This window comes from Cricetulus griseus, chromosome 7, assembly GCF_003668045.3.
Source record: "Cricetulus griseus strain 17A/GY chromosome 7, alternate assembly CriGri-PICRH-1.0, whole genome shotgun sequence".
Taxonomy (NCBI): domain Eukaryota; kingdom Metazoa; phylum Chordata; class Mammalia; order Rodentia; family Cricetidae; genus Cricetulus; species Cricetulus griseus.
Window position 1 is genome coordinate 91863540 of NC_048600.1, and position 24094 is coordinate 91887633.

The window sequence follows — 24094 nt, forward strand, 5'->3', positions numbered from 1 at the left end:
AAGCCAGGTGAGCCAGGGGCCAGGCACACTGTGAGTGGACAGCCTTTGAGGGATCTTCAATCCCAGATGCCTCCTGGGCCCAGGTACAGGGCCTAGGCATTGTCCTTACTCCTTCCAGAGCCTGCCAAACTTACCCTACTCAAGCTGGCTGCTCTTGGGGCAGGAGATGGGAGAATGTCCTTCCTCTAGCTTGAGTATCCGTATCTAAGCAGGGCCATGGCTCTGGATGTGAGTTGGAGCCTGACAGAGGAGAGTCTTCTCTGGCATCTCTGGGTTAGAAGTGGGCCACAGGGTGGCAGCAGGGAAAGCCATTTCCTGAGAAAAGTTTGTTCTGTCTCAGCCCAGGGCGGCTCTAAAGGAGCTATTCCTTTAGGGGTGGGGAGATGATGGGACCAGGAGTCACAGCAGGACGTGGGAACTGGGGGCAAGTTAAGGCAGGCCCATTGGTGCAGTTCCCTCCAAACTGGTATCAGAACCGGCAGAGGAGTCCTGAGAGGGGCGGCCCTGCAGGAAGCGGATGATCTTCTCAATTGTGGCTTCTTGGTACTCGTGGGACCATCTATGGACACAGAGGCCAAATGGGTCAGAGGGTGGGCAGAGGCTGCTGTGGGCCAGCACTTTTGGTTTGGGGGGAGGTGTACACACACGGTATACACACAATGTACACACACAGAGAGTACACACACACACACACACACACATGCGTGCACGCAAGCAAGAGAGAGGGAGAGAGAGTACACATACGTGGTACACACACACACACACACACACACACACACACACACACACACACACACACACACACACAGCTCCTTCCTTAACTCTCCCTAGGGCCCTGGGCTTACTTGATGCCGTTGAAGGTGAGTACAGCCTGCATATCCTCAGGCAGTGCCTGAGGCTCGGGCCACTCGAAGCCATCAATGATGGGCACAATGTTCTTGCCATAGCTTAAAGCAGTCACAATCTCCTGTGAAAAGAAAAAGAAACAGACTGTTATGGTTTGATCTTGAATAACCCCTGTGAAAGCTCATGTCTTAGATGTTCAGTCCCCAGCAGACAGTGCTGTTGGGAAGTGGCAGAGACTTCAGGAAGTAGGTCATGGGAGGGCAGGAGGGGGTGTCCCTGGAAAGGTACAGCAGGACCCTGCCCCTCCCCCATTCTGTGCCCCCTGGCCATGTTGAATGCCCCTGTTTCACAGTAGGGCTCAAGGCAACAGGGCCAAGTGACCATGAATAAAAAGCTCAGATTTATTTTACCATGGGGCAAAATAAATCTTCTTCCTTCCTTCCTTCCTTCCTTCCTTCCTTCCTTCCTTCCTTCCTTCCTCTCCTCTCTCTCTTTCTCTCTCCCTCTCTCTCTCTCTCTCCTTCTCTCCCTCCCTCCCTTCCTCCCTCCCTCCCTCCCTCCCTCCCTCCCTTCCTTTCTGAGACAAGGTTTCTTTGTGCAACAGTCCTGGCTATCCTGTAACTCGCTTTGTAGACCAGGCTGGTCTCAAACTCACAGAGATCCTCCTGCTTTTGCCTCCCGAGTGCTGGGATTAAAGATGTGTGCCAACACTGCAATTCCTCCCTTTTCTGTTGACTTTCTTGGGTGTTTTGTTATGTGATGGAGATCTGATTGACACAAGACCTTCATCCCACCCAATGGCCCTAGGGCCACCATGCATGAGAAGATCCCTAGCTTGAGACTGAGTGTGGGGCAAGACACTGGTTTTGGAATAAACCCTGACTCCTTTCAGCTTTCATGGTATTTTATAGACCTTTAGTCTTTACCATAGAACAAGAAGGCTTAGAGCACCTAAAACTACTGGAGTCTCCTGAGTGTATTTTTACTATTGCAAAGAGCCTAGCCAGAGGTCAGCTAGGGGGAAATGGCCTAGAAAATTCCTGATGAGGCCTGGGTATCAGAAAGACCAACTGCAGCATGAGGCTAAGGACTTTTGAGGCATACCCACTTTTCAGGAGGGGCTGCAGAATGAGTTCAGTGCTAGTAGCCACAATTTGTGCCTATGTCTAAAACCTGCACAAGATCCCCTCAGCAGTAGGGCCTGAAGAGCTTTCAGGGTGGTCCATGGACCATGGAGGTGGAGCCCAGCAAGCATCAAATCTCTACCACCCCCGTCTCTCATTTTGCCTCTCTTCCTTAAACCACTATGGAGATAGATTTGTTCATTGCTCATTTATTGTGTGTGGAGCCCAGAAATCATGATTTCAAGATGTTGAACACTGAGCTGTTTACACTGTTGGGTTTTTTGTTTTGCTCTGATTCGATTGTGATGGGTTCTTCCCTCTTGGAGTAAAATAATGATATTAATGAGATCTTGGGATAAACAAAAAGGTTATAGTTTAATAGTGACATGCTACTGTATGAGGCTGACAAGAGGCTAATTGTCCCAGGTAGTTTTTTGCTAACTTTACACAACTTAGACTTAGAGTCATTTGGGAAGAGGGACCTCAACTAAGAAAATGTCTCCAACAGCTTGGCGGTAGACAAGTCTGTAGGGCATTTTCTTGACTAGTGATTGACATGGGAAGGCCCAGACCACTGGAGTCAGTGCCACCACTGGGCAGGTAGTCCTGGGTGGTATAAGAAAGGCAGAGCAAGCCAGTCAGCAGTATTCTTCCATGGTCTCTGCCTCAGTTCTTGCCTTGGATTCCCCTGACAATGGACTTTAACTTGTATGCCAAGTAAACCCTTCCCTCCCCAAGGGAAGTAGATGGAGTATATATTGTTTTGTCCCAGCAACAGATAGCAAACTAAGAGAAATGCCACCGCCTCTATTTTATGCAAGGCCTCTCACTGGCCTGGAACTCACCAAGTAGACTAGGCTGGCTGGCCAGTGAGCCCCCAGGGATCACTGTGTGGAAAATCTGACATCCCACTTCTGGACTTGACATGGCTCATAGAATAAAGTTCTGTATCCTTAATGTGGCCTGCAAGGCCCTGTACAGTCATCCACAGCTGCTTCTCTACTCCTGCACTGTTCTCTTAGCCGGCTTGCAGCTCCTTCCATTTTCTCTTTTTTTCTCTTTCTTTCATTTTTTCTTTCTTTCTTTCTTTCTTTCTTTCTTTCTTTCTTTCTTCATTCCTTTCTTTCTTTCTTTCTTTCTTTCTTTCTTTCTTTCTTTCTTTTTTTCTTTCTTTCTTTTTCTTTCTTTTTTATTTTTATTTTTTGGTTTTTCGAGACAGGGTTTCTTTGTGTAGCTTTGGAGCCTATCCTATCATTCCATTCTGTAGACCAGGCTGGCCTTGAACTCACAGAGATCCGCCTGCCTCTGCCTCCTGAGTGCTGGGATTAAAGGCGTGAGCCACCAACGCCCAGCTCCTTCCATTTTCTATCTGCTTTCCCTGCACAGGACCTTTGCACATGCTGTGTTCTCTGCCTAGAACACGGTTCCTTGCTTGCTCACCTATATCCACTCATGGCGTTGCTCTGAGCTCAGTCAGTGCTTCCCTAAGGAATCTGCAGTCACATCCTAATCAAGTCAGCTCTCCCGTGCGGGTCTCCACGGGCTCTGCTGCTCTGAGGCAAACTTAAACTAATTCAGGGGTGATTTACTTCATATTTTCCTTCTCTGTGGTGCCACAAGGTGGTTAAGGGCAGGAGGTCACGCCTGTTTTTCATTAACCATATTTCAGAGCATCTTTCACAAAGTCCTGACCATAGTCAGCCCTCCGTGAATACTGATTGGACGGACGGATGAATGAATGAATGAATGAATGAATGGATGAAGCGACACACATTGGGGGCTGCATTCTGAAATAAAAAGATCCAGGTTCATTTTGATTGTTCATTTTGTTTGTTGGATTAAAAAAATATGCAGAGGGTCCGAGGCCAGCCTGTTCTACAGAGTGAGTTCCAGGACAGCCAGAGCTGTTAACACAGAAAAACAAAAAGCAAACAAAACAAAACAGAAAAACCTCAGAGGGCCAGTGAGATGGTTCAACAGGTAAAGGTGCTTGCCACAGAGCCTGACAACCTGAGTTCACTCCCTTCCATGGGGGAAGGAAAGAACTGATTCTTGTGGGTTGTTCCCCACCTCCTCACATTGTGCTATATTGCACACGCACACACTCACACATGCATGCACACACACGCACACACCTACACATGCACACACACACGCACTAAAACAATGCATTTTTAAAAATTACAAACACCCAGGGCATTAGTGAGACCCATACCACTGGGTGTATCTATCACGGTATTTCTAGGTGGGGAAATAACTAAGTGGGGACTAACTGCCCTGAATGTAGCTACCACTATTCCATGGGCTGAGGTCCCAGACTAAATATAAGGAGACAAAGAAGAAAGCCATCTGAATGGCACCCCCCTTTGCTTCCTGATCCAAAGGTGATAGCTAACAGCCTCCTCCCGCCACTGACAAGAGTGATCTTGCCTCTCAGATGTAGCCCCGGCGTCATGAGCCACAATAGGTCCTTCTTCCCTGGAGTTTCTTCTTGTCCAGGGTTTGGTTACAACTTTGAAAAAAGTAAGGGCTATGTGGAGTCTCAGGCACAGGCTCTGTGACCCAAGGCAAGAATAATGGGCTTTCAAAGTTTGTTTTCTAATAGTAGACTAAGGTTAATGACAGTTAATGATATTAGAGGATTGCTGGGTGGAATAATGGCAACATTCCACAGCAAGTGACTAGAGCAGGGGTGTAGCACTTAAAAACTATATATTTAAGGAGCAGTGGGGTGTGGTGACTCAGGACTGTAATTCTAGAATAAGGGAAGGCTAAGGCAGGGCAGGGGGGTGAGTTTGGGGCTAGCCTGGGGTATATAGCTATACCCTATTTCCAAAAAGGAAAAAAAAATTAAAGGAAATAAAGGGGCCCTTCTATGTAAGAGTCCAGAGGTAAAGCCTGCCCCACAGACAGTTCTGGGGACATTATTCACTGTTAATAGTGATCTGGTAAGCACTTACCAAATGGGTTTTGCCTTTCAAGTCCCACCAGGGATGGAACTTTTTAAAGTGCAGTTCACTTGTGGCTTTGTATATTGATTAGCCACTAAATGTGGCTTCCGGGAAGGGAGTATGAAAACCAGAGACAATTAGGCACTGCAAACAACCAAAGAGGATGACAGAGTCTTTGGGATGAAATCCAAGGAGCAAGCCATGCCACCCGCCTGGATGCTTCTCCCTCACCAGACTCAGTGGTGGAGCCTGGGAATAGAACAGATGGAGTTTTCACATAGACTGGTCTCCTGGAGCCTTGGAAGGGGAGCCACAGAGTGGAAGGTGTTTCCTCTCAAGCCCCTCAAACATGCAGCCCAGGGGTACTCCAGGCTAAGCCTTCAGAGTCCAAGTTCATCCAGGACTGTGTCATCCAAGCCTTGCTGTTTCTGCTAAGCATCTGTGTGAGTCCTGGCCCTGCCACTTATTGGGGGGACTTTTAGATAGTGCTTCACCCAGAATTACACAGAACCAAAGACAGTGCCATTGGTCACTGCCCAGACTTACACCTTGGTCAATAAAGGGATAAAGTCACAGTGTAGCTCCGTGATAGAGTGTGTGGTGGTTTGAAAGAAAATGGCCCCCAAAGGGAGTGGCACTATCAGCAGCTGTGGCCTTATTGGAGGAAGTGTGTCACTGTGGAGATGGGCTTTGAGGTCCCATGTATGCTCAAACCACACCCAATAAGACAGACCACTTCCTGTTGCCTTTGGATCAAGATATAGAATTCTCCAGCACCTGCACACTGCCATACTCCCAGCCACTATGCTTTCTGCCATGATGATAATGGACTAAACCTTTGAAACTGTAAGCAGCTCACAACTGTTTGTAACTCCAGTTCCAGGGAATCTGACACCCTCACACAGACATGTATGCAGGCATAAACACCAATGCACATGAAATAAAAAATAAATGAAATTCAAAAAAAGAAAGGAAGAAAATCAGACAGAAAAAAAAAAAGAGTTGCTGTGGTCATGGTGTCTCTTCATAGCAATAGAAACCCTGACAAACACAGACTGCTTGGCTACCAGGTCAACCTAACAGCAGATATATAAATATATATATATATATATATATATATATATCAGAATCATCCCCTATTTTCTCATTGGTTCAATTATTCCATAAACCTTTTTAAAGTCTCCTTTGTTTTATACATAGTTTTGGACTCCAGGGATATGACACAAAGACAGCAGGTCTGAACGAACCTGGTACAATCCCCATCACCCCAGAAGGCTGTCTACACAGCATCTTCAAACACATTCCTGAAAGACATCTCCCTGAGTATGGTGACAAGCCAGTCACCATACTCAGCCCTCTTACATGGCCTCCAGGGCTCAGCCCTCTTCCCCACTCCCAATCTGGATGGTTTTCCATGTTTATCCTCACACTCACTGCCCTAGTACCTCCCCTGGTATGATGACTGACGTTGATTGTCAATTTGACTGGATCTAGAATTGTCTTGGATCTAGGATTGCCTAGGAGACAAGCCTCTGGGCACATCTGTGAGCGACTATCTAAGTCAGGTTAGCCTTGGCCATGCCTGTGATGGATTACCTTGATTGGGTTAACTGAGACAGGAAGATTTACCTGAAAGTGGGTGGGACCATTCCCTGAGCTTCAATCCCATCCCCAGACAGCACAAAAGAGGGAAGCTGGTTAAGAAGCAGAATTAATCATGCTCTGCTTCCTTCCTGCCTGCAGGTGAAATGTGAGCAACTACCTTAAGCTCCTACTCGACTCCCCACTGTGATGGAGCATCTCAGGCTCCTACCTGACTCCCCACAGTGGTGGAGCATTATTGCCAACTGCAAGCCAAAATAAACCTCCTTTCCTTGAGTTGCCTTTGTCAGGGATTTGTCACAGCAACAACACAAGGACTACTACAACTGGTATGGACGCCTCTTCCTAAGGCCTTGTGTGCAGGGTTTCCCTCATCTTTGTATAACTTCTTCAAGAGTGTGTGTGTGTGTGTGTGTGTGTGTGTGTGTGTGTGTGTGTGTGCGCGCGCGCGCACGCACATATGTGCACACATGCAACAGCACATATGTGGAGGTCTGAAGGAAACTTACAAAAGCCAATTCTCTCCTTCTACAATGTGGGATCCAGGACTTGAACTCAGATTGTCGGGCTGGGCAGCCAGTTCCTTAACCTGCTGAGCCAGCGCTCAGGCCCCTTCTCTCTCCTTTAGACACTCTATAACCTGGCTCTATAGTTCTTACCTAGCAAGCGGGGCCCTGGTGGATGTGTAATAATGAGTTCTCCATAGGGAAAAAACCCCTACTAACCAACCACACAAATAAAAACTTCCAAGCCCCACTTGGCAATGGTTGCCAATTTTTGCTGTTGTTTTGTTTTTCAAGGTTTGGCTTTTCAAAACCTGTTACACGGGGTTTCTCTGTGTAACAGTCCTGGCTGTCCTGGAACTTGCTTTGTAGACCAGGCTGACCTTTAACTCACGGAGATGTGCCTGACTCTCTCTGCTGTCCAAGTGCTGGGATTAAAGGTGTGCATCACCACTGCCCGGTAGTTACTGATTTCTTTGGTGTAAATACTCCCTCCATGGCCAATTTTAAGCCACCAACATAACACCCCTGGATGTGAAGTTCTCTTAATTATCTCTCAGTGTGGTGGTTTGAAAGAAAATGGCACCCAAAGGGAGTGGCACTAATGAGAATAGGTATGGCCTTTTTGGAGGAAGTGTGTCACTGTGGGGTGCACTTAAACTCAGGTCATCAAACTGGAGCCTGTGAGAGCATGACATCTCATCCCAACTCTTCTTCACTCATGCTGTTCCCTGCCTGGAGCACCTTCTCTTCCATTCACCTGCATTCTTCTTTTTTAAAATATGTACTTTGGGGCTGGAGAGATGGCTCAGTGCTTAAGAGCACCAGCTGTTAGCTGTTCTTCCAGAGGTCCTGAGTTCAATTCCCAGCACCAACACGGTGGCTCACAACCATCTGTAATGAGGTCTTACGCCCTCTTCTGGCCTGCAGGCATATATGCAGGCAGAACACAGTATACATAATAAATAAACAAATCTTTAAAAAAATACGCACTTTATTTTAACTATATGTACGTGTTTGTGTATGGATAGTTGCAGGTACCCTCAGAGGCTAGGAAAGGGTGTTGGATCCTCTAGAGCTGAAGTTATAGGAGGATGTGAGCTGCCTGATGTGGGTGCTTGGAACTGGGCTCCACTTCTCCGTAAGAGCAGCATGTACTTTTAATCTCCAAGCCCCTCACCAGCATCCTTAGGACATTTCAAGTTCTGCTTCCTCCATGAAGACTCCCCTGAACATTCCAGCCCTGGCTTAGTGTTTACATGAATCATTGTGGGCATATTTTTTACAGTGTTTGTTCATTTTTAATTTAACTTTATTTCACTGAGACAGGGTCTTACTGTATAGCTGATCCTAGCTGGTCTAGATCTTGCTATGTAGCCCAGGCTCAAACTCAAAGAGATCCACCTGCTTCTGCCTCCCAAGAGCTGGGATTAAAGGTGTGCGCCAACACACCCAGCCCTCTTTTTTATTTTAAATTATGTGTATTTGTGTGTATGCTGTGTACACATGCATGCTTGTGTGAGCGTGTGACGCGCATGTATGTGTACTTGTATAATGTGTATATAAGTGCAAGTGTCCTGGAAGGATCACCAGATGTCCTGGAGCTGAAATTATAGGAGGTTGTAAGTGTTGGGAACTAAACTCTGGTCCTCCTCAATAACCACTGAGCATTTTCTGCAGCCTCATTGTCTTGTTTTGTTTTGTTTCTAAGAGACAAGGTCTTGCTGTGTGGCCAGAGCAGGTCTCATCCAGTCTCAGCCTTCTGAGTAACTGGGTCTACAGGCCAGTGCCACAGCTCAGGCTCATTGTGGGCATATTCTTGTCCTCAGCTGCATGGAGGCAACAAAACCTCACCTCAGTTGACTACTGACTGCATCCTTTAGCCCAAGCTCCAGTCCCTGTTGATGGATACATGGCTGATAATCTATAGGTGTGCTATGGATCTATTCTCTATGCCTTCTGCAAGGGCTATATCATCCTACCGAGCATTGGAGGTACAATGGTGAATTAAACAGATGTATTCCCCAAAATTAAATTAATAATAATAATTGCTACCACTATGTGCCAGGTATTCTACTGAAGGCTTCCCAATTTAGCCCTTTGAGTCCTTTTAACAATATTCTAGACCAGTGGTTTTCAACCTTCCTAATGCTACAACCTTTTAATACAGTTCCTATGTTGTGGTGACCCCAAACCATAAAATTGATAACTGTAATTTTGCTTCCATTATGAATCATAATGTAAATATCTGTGTTTTCTGATGGTCTCAGGTAACCCCTGTGAAAGGTCTTGTTTGGGGGTTTTCTTTGGGTTTTGAGACAGGATAGCCCTGGCTTGTCCTGAACTTGAGGTGATCTTTTTGCCTCCGCCTCAAAAATGCTGGGATTATAGGATGCACCACCATATCCAGCTCACAGATGTTATATTTTGCATGCATTTGTATCCCTCCCTCACCTCACTGTACAGCCTTACATATGAACAAGACAGGCAAGCCATCCCTACTTTGTAGATGAGAAAATGGAGGCTGCGAGAGCCTAAGTAGCTTGCTAAAGTTCTACTCCAGATGGAGCAATGGCTCCCAACTTCCAGCTGAGGCAGAAAGATGATCTGGGACTGAGTGTAGCTGGGGTGTGCAGAAAACAAGGGATGACGGGAAAGCCTCATCCCCTCCACCCCACACAATGCTTCACCACAGAGGCGCAGGCCAGCACCTACCTTGTGTACCCAGTCCTTGCAGTCATGGTCCTGCATGCATTTGTCCAGCGCCCCAGCAGATAGCACCAGGACAAAGTTTCGAGCCGCCATGACACTCTGGATGAGCTTGTCCTCGAACTTTCCAGCTTCCAGCTTCTCCACATCGATGAAGACGCTGAAGCCATGCAGCTGCAGGTGCACCTTCAGGAGGCTGCAAGAACAGGATCAACACCGTGTCCTGGCCCCAAACCCTAGCCGCCTGCCCACCCCCCTCACCTGGCCAACTGGGAACCAGAGCTTCTCCGGTAGCTGATGAAGACATCAGGGGTCTCTCCACTGGGCTTGCCACCAGAACATGGCAATGGCGAGTGTAGCATTTCTGGGGCCAAGAAAAGAGATATCCAGGTGAGGGTGGCCTCGCCCCACTACTCATCATGAGGTCTACCATCTTATCAAACTGTCTAATCAAACTTCTCAGGCCAGCCTGGGCAAGGTGACTTGCCCCAGAGAGGGTCACTGAGGGTCACTGAAATGTAGAGGTGGATCCTATAGGAAGGAAAGTCACCCTTGGCTACTCCTGGGCAGGAAGGGTCTGTGCTTTAGGGACACTGACATGAATCTCTAGCTTTACCTTCCTTCTGAACTGCAGACTATCTTACCTAGTTGCTCACAAGCATTCCAAACTGAGCCTAGGTTAAGCCCTTCCCCCTGGCCCTTCTTCATCAATCATTTCCACTGGGAACTCAGGCTTCCTCTGCCTCAACTCCCACCTAACATCTTAGTCAGTAAAAGGTGGTGAGCCTCAGTTAAAAATGGTGCCAATGTCCTGACAAACCCACGATGAGTATGAACTACTGCAAGGGAAGGTGTATTGAATACACCCCCTGGGCATCCTAGCTCAGCCTGGCCTACCTCACAGGGGCTCAGAACAGCCACGTCCACCTGAAGCTAAGCAAAAACATCCAATACAGAGCCTGCCTCGCCAAAATCTAGTTTTCTGAAAACTGTGATGAAAGTGAAAAGCATAGCTGTGCCTCATATCACCACGAAAGGGGAAAACTGAAAACGGCACGGAGGCATATTGCCTATCATCCCAGGGAGTGGAGATCACAAGTTCAAGGTTAGTCTCAACTACATAGCAAGTTTAAGACCGGACTGAACTACATGAGACCCTGTCTGATCATACACACACACACACACACACACACACACAGGAGGGAAAGAGAGAGTCACATTGCTATAGGTGGGGAAGCATCTAATTCACTAAGCTTGTACAGGATGCTGGCTGCCAGACTCAGTGCTAGGGATAGATCAGTGAACAAAACAGCAAACTCCACCCTCATGGAGCTGCTGTGCAGCACTCAGCACCAGGCAGGCCCCTTGTGTAGTCTCCCTTCTATCTATTCAACTTCTGGGACTCCAGCCCCAAGGTCTGCCTGTTGCAGTTGTCTAGCACCAGCCTCCTCAATGGCTCCTGTGGTAGTCTGAATGTAATTGGCCCCCATAATCTCACAGAAAATGCACATTAGGAGGTGTGGCCTTGTTGGAGGAGGTGTGCCATCATGGAGGTGGGCTTTGAGATCTCAGATATTCAAGATACTGCCCAGTGTCTCAGCACACTTCCTGTTGCCTTCTGATCAAGATGCAGCCAGCACCATGTCTGCCTGCACGCTGCCATGCTCCCGCCATGGTGATAATGGATTGAACCTCTGAACTGTAAACCAGCCACTTCAACTAAATGTTTTCCTTATAAGAGTTGCTGTGGCCATGGCGTCTCTTCACAGCAACAGAAACCGTAACTAAGACAGCTCCCCAAGCCAGTTAGGATTAACCATCCTATTCCATGAGCCACATCACCAGAGGGATCTTCCTAAAACTGCCCTCTATGTCATTGCCTCTATTAAAAAAACGGCATGGGCCAGTTAAGATGGCACAGTGGTAAAAGACACTTGCCACCAAGCCTGCCAACCTGATTCCAATCCCAGGGATTCAGGTGGATAAGAGAGAACCAAGTGACAAAAGCTGTCCTCTAACTTCCACACATGTGCTATGGCATGTATGCCCCCCAACACTGAAACACACACACACACACACACACACACACACACACACACACACACACACAAATAAATAAGTGTAATAAATACGATTAAAAAAACAAAAACATGCATGGCCAGGCAATGTGGCTCAGAAGAGGGACACTTGCTTCACATGTGCAAGGCCATCGGCTTGACTGCAATCTCTCTCTCTCTCTCTCTCTCTCTCTCTCTCTCTCTCTCTCTCTCTCTCTCCTCTCTCTCTTACACACACACACACACACACACACACACACACAAAGACAATAAAACATGTAAAATGTAAACTGTGCATGGTGGCTCATGCCTGTAACCCTGGCACTGGGAAAGGGAGGAGGATGAAGTGAGGGGAATCCCCAGAGCCAGTTGTAAGCCAGCTTAGCCAGTTGGTGAGCTCTGGTTTTTGTTTTGTTTTGTTTTGTTTTCCTAGACAGGGTTTCTCTGTGGCTTTGGAGGCTGTCCTGTAACTGGCTCTTGTAGACCAGGCTGGTCTCAAACTCACAGAGATCCGCCTGCCTCTGTCTCCTGAGTGCTGGCATCAAATGTGTGCGCCACCACCACCCGGCCAGTTGGTGAGCTCTGAATTAAGTGAGAGACCCTATCTCAAAAAACAACAACAACAACAACAAAAAAAACTTAGTTGTGGTGGCACTTGCCTTTGAGCCCAGCACTGGGAGACAGAGACAAGATCTCTGAGGCTAGCCTTGGTCTATTTAGTAAGTTCCAAGACAGTGGGGCTACATAGTGAGACCCTGTCTCAAAAACAAACAAAAACCAGTGTCAAGCTATAGAGGAAGAAGAAGACACCCCAACATTGTCCTCTAGACTCCATATGCATGAACACACATGCATGCACATGATATACAAAGAAACTATACATTAGCCTGGCGTTGGTGGCATACGCCTTTAATCCTAGCACTTGGGAGGCAGAGGCAGGCAGATCTCTGTGAGTTCGAGGCCAGCCTGGTTTCCAGAGCGAGTGCCAGGATAGGCTCCAAAGGTATACAGAGAAACCCTGTTTCGAAAAACAAAACAAAACAAAACAAAAAACCAAAAAAAACTATACACATATAAAATAACAAGACAAAACAGCTGGGTGGTGGTGGTGCACACCTTTGATCCCAGTACTCAGGAGGCAGAGCTAGGCAGATCTTGAGTCAGCCTGGTCTACAGAGCAAATTCCAGGAGGCTGGGCTACAAGAAAGAAACCCTATCTTAATAAATTAATAATAAATAAATAAATGGTTTAAATAATTAAAACTAAGGAAAACAAAACATGAAGACTACTCTTTATTCCTCAGAATAACAATTATTTTTGTCTTAGAACCTTACAGAAAGGAAGGAAGGAAGGAAGGAAGGAAGGAAGGAAGGAAGGAAAGAAGGAAGGAAGGAAATCTTAGCTGGATGAAAAGGCACACGCCTTTAATTTCAGCACTTGGGAGGCAGAGGCAGAGGAATCTCTGAAGTTCACGGCCAGCCTGTTTCCAAGGCTACAGAGAGAGATTCTGTCTGAAAAACATGAAACAAAACAAAACAAAACAGACAATAGCAACAAAAGAAATCTTGAACTTTCATTGGGAACTTAAAGATAAAAGCTGACCTTTTCTTAAGGCAGAAGAAACAGTCCCTAGTGCCATGCGGGTGCTTAGCATACTCTTGCTGAATGGGAGAATAAAATGAAATGGACTCATCTGCTAATAATATTCATAATTAACACCCCCATACATGCATTTGTCTGTTTATGATGCAGGAAAAACCAGTGAGCTCAAATCCCAGTTGTCATTTAATGGCTTTTAATACCTTGGGAAATGTTTTTAAATTCTTTTATTTTCATTTTATTATCTCTAAAATTAAAACCTATGATGGAAACGTTTGATTACACAGGACACACTTTTCAAAACACCTCAAGCTGGACACTACCATGTTTATTTTTCAAGTTAAAGTCTCTTGTAAAAGCAAAATGTTTTCTTACATTTATATATTCATGGGAGGAGGTGCCACAGAGCCCCTGTGGAGGTCAGCGGGCAACTTGGCAGAGTGCGTTCTCTCCTACTCTGTGAGTCATGGAGATTGATCTCATGGCATAAGGCTTGGCAACAAGAACCTTTGCCCGCTGAGCCATCCCACCAGCCCGAAGAGCCTCTTTTTATTCTTTAAAAGTTTTTAAAAGTTGGTTTAAAATACTGAACTCCTACCACATAGAACGGTTATAGAAATAAATAGGTTTTCTTTTCGTTTGCTTTGTTTTTTGGGGACCTTGGATGGCCTTGGACTCCATATGTAGACCAAGCTGGCCTTGAGCTTTCAGCAATCCTCCTGCCTCCACCTCCCAAGAGCTGGGGTTATGGGTGCATACCTCCACACTCAGTTATGAGATTATATATCAAAAACTTACCAAAGGGCTGGAGAGTTGACTAAGAAGAGAAGAGCACTGCTGCTCTTCTAGAGGACTCAGGTGCAGTTCTCAGCACCACATGGTGGCTCACAACCATTTGTAACTCCAGTTATAGGGGCTCTGATGCCCTTTTCTGGTTTCTATGAGAACCAGAGCTCATGGGGTACACATACATACAGACAAACACTCATACACATAAAATAAAAATCAGTCTTAAAAAAAACTGACTGGGATATATAATTATTGACATGTAAGAGCTAGCAAGAGTGAATTGTGCAATGAAAACAAGTCAGTAAGAAAAGGGAGGCTTAGCCAGGCGTTGGTGGTGCACACCTTTAATACCAGCACTCGGGAGGCAGAGGCAGGCGGATCTCTGTGAGTTCGAGGCCAGGCTGGTCTCCAGAGAGAGTGCCAGGATAGGCTCCAAAGCTACACAGAGAAACCCTGTCTCGGAAAAAAAAGAAAAGAAAAGAAAAAAAAAAGAAAAGGGAGGCTGCCAGTGCCTGGGCTCTGCTGGGACATACTGCCAGAACACAGACGTTGTAAGCTGCTGGATGCTAGGATAAGCCTATCCCCTAGTCCCCACATTCCCACCTGAAATCACCAGTGCCCTCCAATGGCATCCATGTACTGTCATACCCGTCCTTATACTTGCTAAAGGTGCCCCTGCCTGGCTGCCCTTCCTGTTCCCCTTGCCTCCACACATGCCTCAAAACCCGGACAACATCTCCTCCCTAAGTCTGAACCTAGATAACCAGACAGGCAGTGGCTCCTCTGGTCTCCCACAGGAGTCCTGGGGATGCTTCCTACCACGGCCAACTTCTGATTGTATACCTACTTATTCCCACCCTGGTACCCATCTCAGGTGGAGGACTTCTTAAGGGCAAGAGACAGCAGACTCATCTTTACATCCTCACAGCCTGTCTAACCCAGCCAGGTGCTCACTCCTCAGTGAAGACAGCCTGAGCCGCCCCTCCCTTTCAGGACTGGAGCTGGAGTGGGGTTCCCAGGTGGGCGCACCTACCTCGGGCTGCAGTGAGGATGCGTGAGCGATGCACCCCCAGGCGGATGCCACAGTCCTCCAGGAGCTGCTGCTCTGACACGCGGTGCAACAGGGAGCGGTCCAGGCCGCAGCTGACTAGGCCATAGGTGTACTGGCGGAAGCGAGGGTCCAAGCTGCCTAGCCAGTCTGCTAGGTTGCTGCGGTCGCATGTAGCATAGTTGGCAAAGGTCTTGAGCTCTGTGAGCTCTCTAAAGAACCTGCCCGGGAGGTAGAAAACGATGTTACAGTTCTGATGCTAAGGGTGCTAAGGAGCGGCTGGTGGCAGAGGGGGATGCTAGTTAAGACCCAGTTGAGTTGGACTTGCCTCTTGCGGGTGATGCTTGATTTCATGCCCAGGTCTGTCTGGAGTTCTTCCTCTGTGAGCCGTAGAAGCAGGTCACCATCTACCTGTTGATCCTGGGGGAGGCGCAGGTGTGAGGAAGGCTCTCCTTCCCCTCCCTCCGCCCCCCAGCACAAGATGCAAGGGAAAGGAACAGGTGGAGGCCAATGGGACTCTGAGGGTGGCTAACTGCGGGATTCCCACCCCTAAAAGGCCACTTTGGGGCTTCTGGTGTGAGGCCCACAGGGCACGCGGACCGCAGGACGCCCCCAGCGGTTGCGCGCCCTCAGGGATGCGCCTGGCTTGGTGTAGAGGGAGGTGGCTGCCCGCGGCTCTACCCGAAAGTTCTCGCAGTACTGGGAGAAGCCGATCTGTTGCAGCCAGGTCTGGACCTCGGCCTCCTTCCAGCTGGCCACGCAAGGCAGGATGCGCCGGGGTACCTCCTCGCCCAACAGGCGCAGCGCGCGCTTGGCCAGCGCCGACGTGGTGCCATTGGTGGAGTAAGAAACGAGGCGTTTCAGGCTCTGGATGGCACCGATGTCGCTGAACACCTTAGGAAAGAGGATGGATGGTAAGGGTCCCAGCTCCCCAGCAGCAACCAGATGTGCCCAGTCCCATCTCTCTTCTCACTTAGGAAAGGCCCACTAACTGTTCTAACCATCATCACTGCCCCCGCCCACTCTGTCCACCATGCATTTCCCTGCTGAAACTCATCCACTCTTTTGTTGTTGTTTTGTTTTTCTGTTTTTCGAGACAGGGTTTCTCTGTGGCTTTGGAGGCTGTTCTGGAACTAGCTCTTGTAGACCAGGCTGGTCTCGAACTCACAGAGATCCACTTGCCTCTGCCTCCCGTGTGCTAGGATTAAAGGTGTGCGCCACCAACGCCCAGCTTAAATTGATCCACTCTTGATTAGGACCTCCAACTTCCTTGCCCACCCGCCCTAGGATAAAGTCTGTAATTCTCAACATGGCCGCCAGGTGGCAGAAGAGCCCCCCAAGCCTCACACTCAGCTTTCACATCAGTGGTGTTCCTAAACCCTTAGCGTTTCAGGTCTGATTGGAACCCCACCCATTCATGGGAACCCAGATTGACCAGCGACGCCTCCATGCATCCCATTGAGTCCTTCAATTTTCCAAAAAGTAAAATCGTGACCCAGAGGGGGAAAGCTAACTGCCCAAGGTCACAGTTAGTCGGCAAGTAGGCAAAAGTTGTGGTTTAGATCTTGGCCATGGGGACCCTTTGTGACTCAGGTGACTGTCATTTACACGGAGGTCCTACCCCAAGCCTCTTTCCCCAGCTGCCTTCTCTTTTCCAGACTCCAGATGTAGGTGACTTCCCAGCTGAGCATCCACTGGACACCCCAAACTCAACAGGGTCTTCCCCTCTTTCACTGTGATCCCTCACCCAGTTTACCTCCTCATATTCATGGCAAGAGGCACCGCCAGCCCCTTGCCCCCTACATAAATCCCTAATCTGTCTACTTGTCTCTGCCACTGTCTACACTCCTCCCTCCCTCCACGTTCTCAGTTTGTCTCCCCAACACAGCGAGCTACCCTTGTCACCCCCACTTCTACAGCGGCCAGGTTGATCTTTGTTAAAAATCCAGGGTCTCCTATTTTTAAAACGTCTCAGTATCTTCCTCCTGTCTCCAAAGGCCAAGTGCAACTTTGAGTCTCGCCTTCAAGGTCAAAATGACTGGTCCCTCTACCTTCTAGATTGCTTCACCTAAGTCCTTACAGGTTTTTTAAAAAGACCTGACTGGCCTGGAACTCGATATGTAGGCCAGGCTAGCTAGCCTCGAAGCCACAGAGGTCTGTCTGCCTCTGCAGAGAAGCTCCAACACCACTGTCTACGCTTCACTTCATTCTTACGAGTACTCCAAATCCCAGTTGCAGATCGCTTCCTCTGAGAAACCTTCCCAGATGCTCTCTAACCCTTGAGCCACCCTCCCTTATACCAGTACCTTTGTCTTGCCCTGTAGGCTCTTGATGGCAGCCTCGGCGCACAGATAGAAAGCCCCGATGCACTGAGCCTCCAAACGTGACGAATCGAGCAGCAAGACCAGGCTTTGCAGGTCGTCCGGTCCGCGACCCTGGCGTGTGTCACTGGCGTCCACCAGGCAGCGGGCGAAGCGGCCGGGGTCCAGCGATGCCACGAGAGGCTCGACGAGCGCTAGCGTGCCAGAGTGCTCGACCTCGCGCTCCACCTCCTTGTTGGTAGCCAACACCGCCACCGCCAGGCAGGCATGCAGCCGCAGCAGCTCGTCCTCCTTGGAGAAGGCGAGAGGGAAGAGCCACTCGGCGGCGCGCTTCTCCACCATGCATCTCTGCACCGCCTGACCCCCGTGCAGCGCGCAATTCGCCAGCGCCAGGGCGCAGTGGCGTAGCAGCGCCGGGTCTGTGCGGCGGCACCAGTACAGCACTGCGTCCAGACCGCCGGCCCCCACCAGCCGCTGGCACGTCTCCTCTGAGTGCTTGAACATGTGCTCCAAGATGCCCGCCACGCTCCGTGCCAGCTCCACCGGTTCGCGCTCCTTCGCCAGGTTCAAGATCACGCCCAGGCCGATCCGTGCCACACGGTCCCTGCCGGGCGACAGGAGAAGGGGAACGTGGTGTGGCTGCCGTCTCCGGAGCTCGGCTTTCTCACGGAGGATCTCTGGGCCTCACTAGTGTCGTAAAAGACATGGCGGGCAGCATTATTACCCTTTTTGTTCAGACCCTAACTTCTGTCTCTGGTTATCGGGGAGCTCTAACTCGGCCACAGCCACCTCCTTCTTTACCATCTCCCCAAAGCCGGCTGAATGCTTCCAACCCTATGGCCGATTCTTGGGCCCTCCAGGTTCTTCTTTGCTGTTTTCTATTTGCAAACACCTGACACCTCTTTTCTCGACTTCAGTTTCCTTACCTCACCAACTGGAAAATAATACCTATCGTATAAAGAGTAGTATCAGGACTAACAAGATAATCCACAAAGAGGATGGAGAGGTGGCTCAGCCGTTGAGTGCTTGCTGCTCTTGCAGAGGGGTCTAGAGTTCAGTTCCCAGCACCTGTCAGGCAGCACGGCTCACAACTGCCTGAAACTCCAATTCCGGGGAACCTTTGCTATCTTCTGGTCTTGGAGTGCACCTGCACACACATGCACATACAAGCACAGAGACACACACACACAAAAAAAATGAAAACAAAAAAAATCCATAAAACTCAATAAATGTGAATTTTCATTTGATGTATCACGGGAAGTACAACACTCTTAAGCCTGTCCTTGAACGATTCCTCCCTACATATTCCATGAGTGGTGTGTGCTTATTCATTCACTGTGCCTGACTTGGTACTAGAGAGGCTGGTGTTAAGCAGTGATTGAGTCTATGTCTTATTTAGCCCCAGCAAACAAGGCTGGCTTTGGACAAGTAACCAATGAGGGCTCAAGCTCTCAGTAGTATGGCACTATGCTAGCAAACTGGATGATGACATGGAGCAGGGATGTGTCTAAGGAGATTTTATCTGGGAAATGATATTGAGAAAGCTGCCTGCAAATAGGTAAAAGAAGAGCCTAATGAGAGACAGAGACGAGCCAGGACAAAGGCCCTGCCACTGATGAGCTAGCCTGTTTGAGGAAGAGAAAGAAGGCCAGAGATAAATAGTGTTTAACATCAGCCAGAAAAAAAGAAAAAATCAAGAGGGGATTTACTTATGCATAGAGCATGTAAGTAAATATTCAAACCAACAAAATGCAGGAATTCAATAGAAAATGGTCGGTCGTAGGCAATATATGAAGGAGAAAATCCAAAATGTTAGCAAACATAAAGAGACACTGCAACCTTCTGGGTAGTCAGAAAAATAAAGATTGCCTGACAGGTGGACAAACACAGAGGGCGGGATGGTTTCGAAGGTCCCAAGGACTCTGGGAGGGGTGCCAGCGGGGTCAGTTAATCTGGGGAACAGACAATCTCTCCTAAAGAGTCCAACTGAGGGAACATGTGTAAATATGCTTGACACGGTGCTATTTGTAAAGCAAGGAAGTTGGAGCCACCAAAACCAAGTCCAGGGGTAACTGGACAGGTGCTCATCTGCTATAACAAATGACTGAGCAGATTTATGTCATTGTAACATGAAGGATCTTTTTTTTTTAATTATTGTTTTTTCCAGACAGGATCTCACTCTGTAGTTTTAGCCATTCTAGAACTCACTAGGTAGACCAGGCTGGCTTCAACTCACAAAGATCTGCCAGTATCTGGTAAAAAACTCTAGGTTTGTTTTGAGAGCAGGCATTTTGGTTTACACAAATGGTGCTAAGTTATACAGCACACTATGTTTCTTTTTCCAACTCCACATTAGAATTATAAGACCCTTCATGTTACATACCAGAGGTACATACCATACACCTTTAATCCCAGCACTCAGGAGGCAGAGGCAGAGGCAGACAGATCTCTTTGAGTTTTGAGGCCAGCCTGGTCTACAAGGGGAGTTCTAGGACACCCAGGACTGTTTGTTACACAGAGAAGCCCTATCTTGGAAAACTAAACAAATAAAAAAGACGAACAAGAAGAAGAAGAAGAAGAAGAAGAAGAAGAAGAAGAAGAAGAAGAAGAAGAAGAAGAAGAAGAAGAAGAAATTGAGAATTGAAAGTTCAAGGTCAAGGCCAGGACTACAGAGTGAGTTGGTGACAAGCTTAGCTAACTCAAGGAGACACATCTCAGACAGACAGAGACACATCTCAGACAGACAGACAGATGGACAGGTTATGTAGCTCAATGACAAAGTGCATGCTTAATATGTGCAAGGTCCTGAATCCAATCCCTAGCATCACAAAAGAGGAGAAAAGATCTCATCAGATACATGAGATATATTCAGTGGTTGCTTAGGGATAGGGTCAGGAGGATGGCTGGGAAGTGAGCCAGGAGAAGGGGATCTTGTATTGCAGTCACAGGTGCATGCACAGGCTTGCAGCTTTTAGAGAACTGGTACCCCTGGGGAGCTAAGCACACTCCCACATGCTAAAGCAGAGGGTCCAAAGAAAGAGTGGGGAAGAAATCAGTCCAGACTGTCTCTTCAGCTTCCTCAAGGCATCTGTACTTTGTCTTGGTGAAAAACAGGAAGCCACTGAAGAGCCTTAGGGAAGGAGTGTCCAGTTTGTGTTTAGACTTTAAGGAACTGGCTGCTGCAGGAAGGTTTGCCCAAGGCAGACCCTGAAGGTTGCCAGGGTAGCAAACAAGCTGCCAGTCTCCAAGCAGAGGTGAAGACTTCCTGTCTCACCTATACCTCCACAGATGATGTTGTTCCCTAGTCAGGTGACTTCCAAAGACTTAAAGGGCAACAGAATTCTTGCTCTGTTTATGCCACCAGGACCATAGAGCACAGTGTACAGGGAATTTTACACTTTGTGTGACCTGGCTAAGTCCTGGGCGTGCCATGAGTTCAGCAAAGCTTTGCTGACCTCATCACTCAGCCTCTCTACAGTCCACTCCCCAAAGGAAGAAATGGGTCCTAACTCTCCATCCTGGAATCTGGAACTCAGGCATTCCTTTTACCAGTGAGGAGAGCTAAGGTCAGAGAGAGGTCATGCCAAACCCAAGGTCACAGAGTTTCTGAGAGGTCTGTTTGTCCCCAGAGTTCAAGATCCTTTATCTTGACTTTGAACTAGGTAAACTCTTAGGCTATCAGGGCTAGATATGCCTAAGAAATCATCTCAAGACTGAGGAGTTCACTCAGCAGCTAAGAGCACTGCTGCTCTCCCAGAGGACCTGGTCACTCACATTCCTCTCTAACTCCAGCTCCAGGGTACCCAGCATCCTCATTTACATCTGGAACTGTATTCTAACCTCTTAGCCTCCAGCCCTAACTTTTTCCTACACCCAGACACCCTCCTGAAGTTAAAGCTGTGTGCTGGCTGTGAAAACTGTTAATTCACTTCCCAATTCTATTGTCTGAGACTGTGGGTCTGATGAAATGGCTATAATCTTTGGAGGCACACAGCTCTAGTTTCAAATCCCAGCTGCCAAGCAGGGGACAATCATTTCTATGTGACAATGCCTATATACACAAATGCTTGTGTATTCCCTGCCCTTCTCCGGAAGGATGTACAAAAAGTTAGCTCAGAGGTTTTCCTCCATAGAGTAGGCACTGTTGAGAATTTCTAGCATTCCTCCCTTTTTTGCACACCTTTGCATTTTTTTTTTCGAGACAGGATTTCTCTGTGGTTTTGGAGGCTGTCCTGGAACTAGCTCTTGTAGACCAGGCTGGCCTCGAACTCACAGAGATCCGCCTGCCTCTGCCTCCCAAGTGCTGAGATTAAAGGCGTGCGCCACCAACGCCTGGCTGCATTTTTTAATTTATGTGCAATAATTTTCTTTCCTTTTCTTAAAACAGTATCTTCTATTATTCATTCAATATTCTGGGGGAGGCCATTTAGCTTCCATTATATTAATTCTGTCCCCCTGGTGGGGTAGCCTATGATTTAGAGGGCTGTTAGATGGTGCCCTCATTGTGTGTTATGGGACCAGATTTAAAGAGCCCTGCGCTGTTGACAGTTCAGGGGTGAAAGAAAGTGAGTTAGAATTCTGGGAAGTGGCTGCAGCAATACCCAGGGGAAGACTAAATCGGCCAGAACAGAATGGCAAAAAGAGTCAGTGAGGAAGCTGATTGATGGAGGAGGGAAAATATTTGTGAGCAGAAGCCCTCAGTGTGCCCTCCACCCCTACCCCTCGCTTTCCTTTTCCAGTCTTATCCTTGCACACTCTGGAAGAATGCAGAGCCCCAGGGTTTCTGGGGAAAGCAGGAAGGCTGCAAGTATTTGTGCCCTGTCCGTGGTCCTGAAGCATCATCTGCCTGTGTTTGGAGACTGGAACACTAATTAGTGGTTACTCTCTCAGGACTCTCAAAAGGTGAGGATAGTCATTTTCTTTTCTTTTTTCTGTCTAACCACCATGGCTGCCCTAGAACTCACTCTATAGACCAGGCTGGCCTCGAACTCACAGAGATCCACCTGCCTCTGCCTCCCAAGTGCTGGGATTAATGGCGTGCGCCACCAAGGCCCGGTGTCATTTTCATTCTTGAAAAATATATCAGTATGTTTGCATCATGCAGTCCTGCTCCTCCTAGAGTGCTCCCTGCACCCACTTTTCACTGGTTCTTGGCCCACATACCAAGTCCACACCAGCCAAACTGGGACTCATACTCAGCGAGCATCCACTCCATTTTCGGGTTCTCTATATTCATGGCCCATGCCCATCAGGGCACCAGATGTTAGATGAGAGAGGTAAGGCAAGCAGAACCTTACCTGGGGGGGTCTCCCAACCTAAACTGTTCTGTTTTTGCAGTTGTATTATTTCCACGTGACTGAAAACCTAGAGAAAACACCTCTCGCTCTTTTCCATAATACTTGTGAGGTCAGCGTGTTGAAAGGGACTTTTCCAGAAACTCTGAGCTGAGAGCCTGAGATTTCGGCGAGAATTGGGAATATGACACTCTGTTTAGCTCTGGCACCAGAGGATTGGGAAAGCGAGCTTTCTGAGGGCTTCATAGAAGGTCCAGAAGGTTCAGAGAAGGTCCCAGGAAATAGGCGAAGGACAGGCAGCCAGGCTTAAGTCTGTTCCCACATACAGAGAAAGGGAAGCGCCTCAGTTTCCTCTGCCCCCACCCTCTCAATCCAGAAAAAAAAACAAAACAAAAAAAACTTTTTGTTACTGATCAGACGCTGCAGAATGAGGTCATGGCTGGCCTGGTGAGAGGGTAGCACAGAAGGGCACCCAGATGCAGGGGAGAACTATGGGCTCAGGGGGCTGTCAGCAATGGGATGTCATCTCCAACCACCTCTGCCGCCCTTGCCTCCCCACCACCTCACGGCGCTCTCCCTCACCGGTTCTCAGCCACCAGGATCTGCTCCAGCAGGCGTGCGGCCTGCACGCGGGTCTCTAGTTCCGGTGCCTGCAGCAACCGCAACAGCAAGTCGAGGCCACCGTCCAGGCGTATCGCATCGCACAGACCCTGGGCCACCTCGCGGCCCACGGCCGGCAGCAGCCAGGCCTCCTCTACCAGCTGGAAGACCTCGGAGAGGCCCGCGCCCACCGCCCGCGCCGCGCTTGCCTGCTTCAGCTCGGACAGCGCCTGCTGCAGCTCAGGCAGAGAACGCTCCAGGGCGCCTTGCACCTCGGTGCCCACCCCAGGCGACACTTCGCGGGACCCGCGGCCCGCAGCCCACCATGGGCTGGCACTGCCATTCCTATCCGGCCCCGGCACTGTCAGCCGATCGGCGCCCGACGGTGGGCTCGACATGGTGAAGAAGCGGCACAGTTTGTAGGCGGAGAAGAGCAGCGTCAGGACCATGGGCGCTGGGCAGCTGGGGGCATACCGCGCCTGGAGGGGCGGGGCCTGGCGGGGCGACCCCGGCCTTGGGAGGAAAAAGCAAAAAACCAGGACCTGGCAAGGGCGCTGGGCCACAAGTTTAGAAGCAAAGGGAGGAGGGCAGCTCGGGGATACAACGGCTCGGGAAGGAGATACGGGGAGAGGGAAGCAAAGGATGGACGC

The 24094-nt window shown here is 48.7% G+C and overlaps 1 protein-coding gene across 1 annotated transcript; it reads right to left on the reverse strand.

Annotated features, from left to right (window-relative positions):
- Window positions 1-157: 157 nt before the first annotated feature.
- On the reverse strand, window positions 158-23893 carry Sarm1 (sterile alpha and TIR motif containing 1). The gene is made up of 9 exons (XM_027426572.2): window positions 23427-23893; window positions 17536-18154; window positions 15911-16123; window positions 15558-15649; window positions 15215-15450; window positions 9997-10099; window positions 9742-9931; window positions 846-967; window positions 158-559 (listed from the first exon to the last, which is right to left on the reverse strand). Exons 1-9 carry the CDS (start codon window positions 23891-23893, stop codon window positions 430-432), a joined length of 2172 nt encoding a protein of 723 aa, XP_027282373.1. The 3' UTR covers window positions 158-429.
- Window positions 23894-24094: the final 201 nt, after the last annotated feature.